Raw genomic sequence first — 2318 nt, forward strand, 5'->3', positions numbered from 1 at the left:
ATGGACTAGTGGCAAAGATTTGGGTAGGACCAGTAAAAAAAAATTGAAGTGTGAAAATTGGTGAACTGATTCTGTAAGAGTCCAATTTTGTTGGTGATTATCATACCAAAGGAATTAAGCTGGAGTGAGGCTGATATGTTAGAAAGATTACTTGATGATCAAATCCTACAAGTTTTGGGAGGTGAACTGTACTTGGGCAGCCCAGGGTTGTGAAGGATTGTTGTAAGAATCCACTTGGTACACTAATGCCCTTTAGGAAAGGAAATTTGCCCTCTATGCCTGGTAGACAAGCAGGAGGCAGGAAGAACACAAGTCAGGGAGCATCAGGAGGTGGAGAAGTTAACATTTCAGGTGTAAGCCTTCTTCAAAGTCCTGAAGAAGGGTTGCACCCGAAAAGTTGACTTCTCCACCTCCTGTTGCTGCCTGACTTGTTATGTTCTTCTGACCTCTTGCTTGTCTAACTTGGATTTTGGATTTTTTTTTGTCACTTATACTTGCTCTGGCCTACATGTGACTCCAGACACAGCAATGTGGTTAAATCTTTAATACCCTCTGAAATAGCTTGGCAAGCCACTCAGTTCAAGGGCACTTAGGGATGGGCAACAAATGCTAACTTTGCCAGTGATGCCCATATCCCATGACAAAATAAAACTCAAAATGGAAACTTGCTGGAGAAATTTAACACGTCTGGTAGCATATAGAGGAGAAAGTGAGGTCTGCAGATGCTGGAGATCAGAGCTGGAAATGTGTTGCTGGAAAAGCGCAGCAGGTCAGGCAGCATCCAGGGAACAGGAGAATCGACGTTTTGGGCATAAGCCCTTCTTCAGGAATGAGGAAAGTTTGTCCAGCAGGCTAAGATGTTGTGGTTTGGCGGTGGATGAGTCCAATGACCTGCATATCCTCGGTGGAGTGGGAGGGGGAGTTGAAATGCTGTGCCACAGGTTGGTTGGGTTGGTTCGTCCGGGTGGCCCAGAGGTGCTCTCTGAGTCGCTCCGCGAGTAGGCGGCCTGTCTCCCCAATATAGAGGAGGCCACACCGGCTGCAGCGGATGCAGTAGATGATGTGGGTGGAGGTGCAGGTGAATCTGTGGCGGATATGGGAGTTTCCTTTTGGGCCTTGGAGAGGAGTGAGGGGGGAGGTGTGGGCGCAAGTGTTGCACCTCCTGCGTTTGCAAGGGAAGGTGCCGGGAGTGGTGGTTGGGTCGGTGGGGGGTGTGGCTCTGACAAGGGAGTCGCGGAGGGAGTGGTCTCTACGGACAGCTGATAGGGGAGGGGAGGGAAATATATCCTTGGTGCTGGGGTCTGTTTGGGGGTGGCGGAAGTGACGGCGGATGATGCGCTGTACATGGAGATTGGTGGGGTGGTAGGTGAGGACCAGTGGGGTTCTGTCCTGGTGGCGGTTGGAGGGGCGGGGCTCAAGGGCGGAGGAGCGGGAAGTGGAAGAGATGCGTTGGAGGGCATCGTCGACCACGTCGGGGCGGAAATTGCGGTCCTTGAAGAAGGACGCCATCTGGGTGGAAATTGCGGTCCTTGAAGAAGGACGCCATCTGGGTAGCATATAGAGTCATAGAGATGTTCAGCATGGAAACAGAAAGCAGAGTTAACGTTTCCAGTCCAGTCTGAAGAAAGGTTGCTGGACTCAAAACTTTAACTCTATCCCTCTCCACAGATGCTGCCAGATCAGCTGAATTTCTCCAACAATTTTCTGTTTTTGTTTCAGAGATTTCCAGCATCTGCAGTTCTTTATTTTGTAAAAAAATACTTGGAGACTACACTGTGCTGGGGCAACAGACAAAAAAATCAACGGGATTCACATCCATGTTGCTGATCTTAATGTAATTGTCCCACTTTAAGAACAATATGTCTTGAGAGACCCTCTCCTCGTGGAGTGGTAGGAGAGAATGAAGCTCAGGAAGAAAGGAAGAGAACGGACTACAATTCCCAGTTATCATTGCGGTGTGAACGTCATACGTACGTGCGTCTGAAGGAGGCCAACCAGCCGATGATGTAGTACCCCGCCCCCAGGTTCCTGCGCATGCGCACGGTGCTGGGTTTCTCCCTCGGCCGCAGTCAGCTCCCGCCCGCCATGGCCAAGACTTACGATTACCTCTTCAAGCTGCTGCTGATCGGCGACAGCGGCGTCGGTAAAACCTGCCTCCTCTTCCGCTTCTCGGAGGACGCCTTTAACACGACCTTCATCTCTACTATAGGTGAGTGAGGCAGTGAGGGAGGGGGAGAGCCGATCGGGACCTGCCGTTGTTTGAGGGGCGCCCCTTCCCCCCCCGCCTCACCCCCCTCCCAACACTCCCCTCAGCTCCA

The 2318-nt window shown here is 51.3% G+C and overlaps 1 protein-coding gene across 1 annotated transcript in view; it reads left to right on the plus strand.

Moving 5' to 3' along the window:
* The first annotated feature begins 1999 nt into the window (after nucleotides 1-1999).
* The window catches only part of LOC122542626 (ras-related protein Rab-8B), a 74010-nt gene continuing 73691 nt past the window's right edge, over nucleotides 2000-2318 (plus strand). The window contains exon 1 of the mRNA XM_043680605.1: nucleotides 2000-2209. Coding sequence (XP_043536540.1) covers nucleotides 2035-2209 — 175 coding nt within the window. The 5' untranslated portion in view covers nucleotides 2000-2034. The remainder of the gene's footprint in view (nucleotides 2210-2318) is intronic.

Source organism: Chiloscyllium plagiosum, chromosome 40, assembly GCF_004010195.1.
Source record: "Chiloscyllium plagiosum isolate BGI_BamShark_2017 chromosome 40, ASM401019v2, whole genome shotgun sequence".
Taxonomy (NCBI): Eukaryota; Metazoa; Chordata; class Chondrichthyes; order Orectolobiformes; family Hemiscylliidae; genus Chiloscyllium; species Chiloscyllium plagiosum.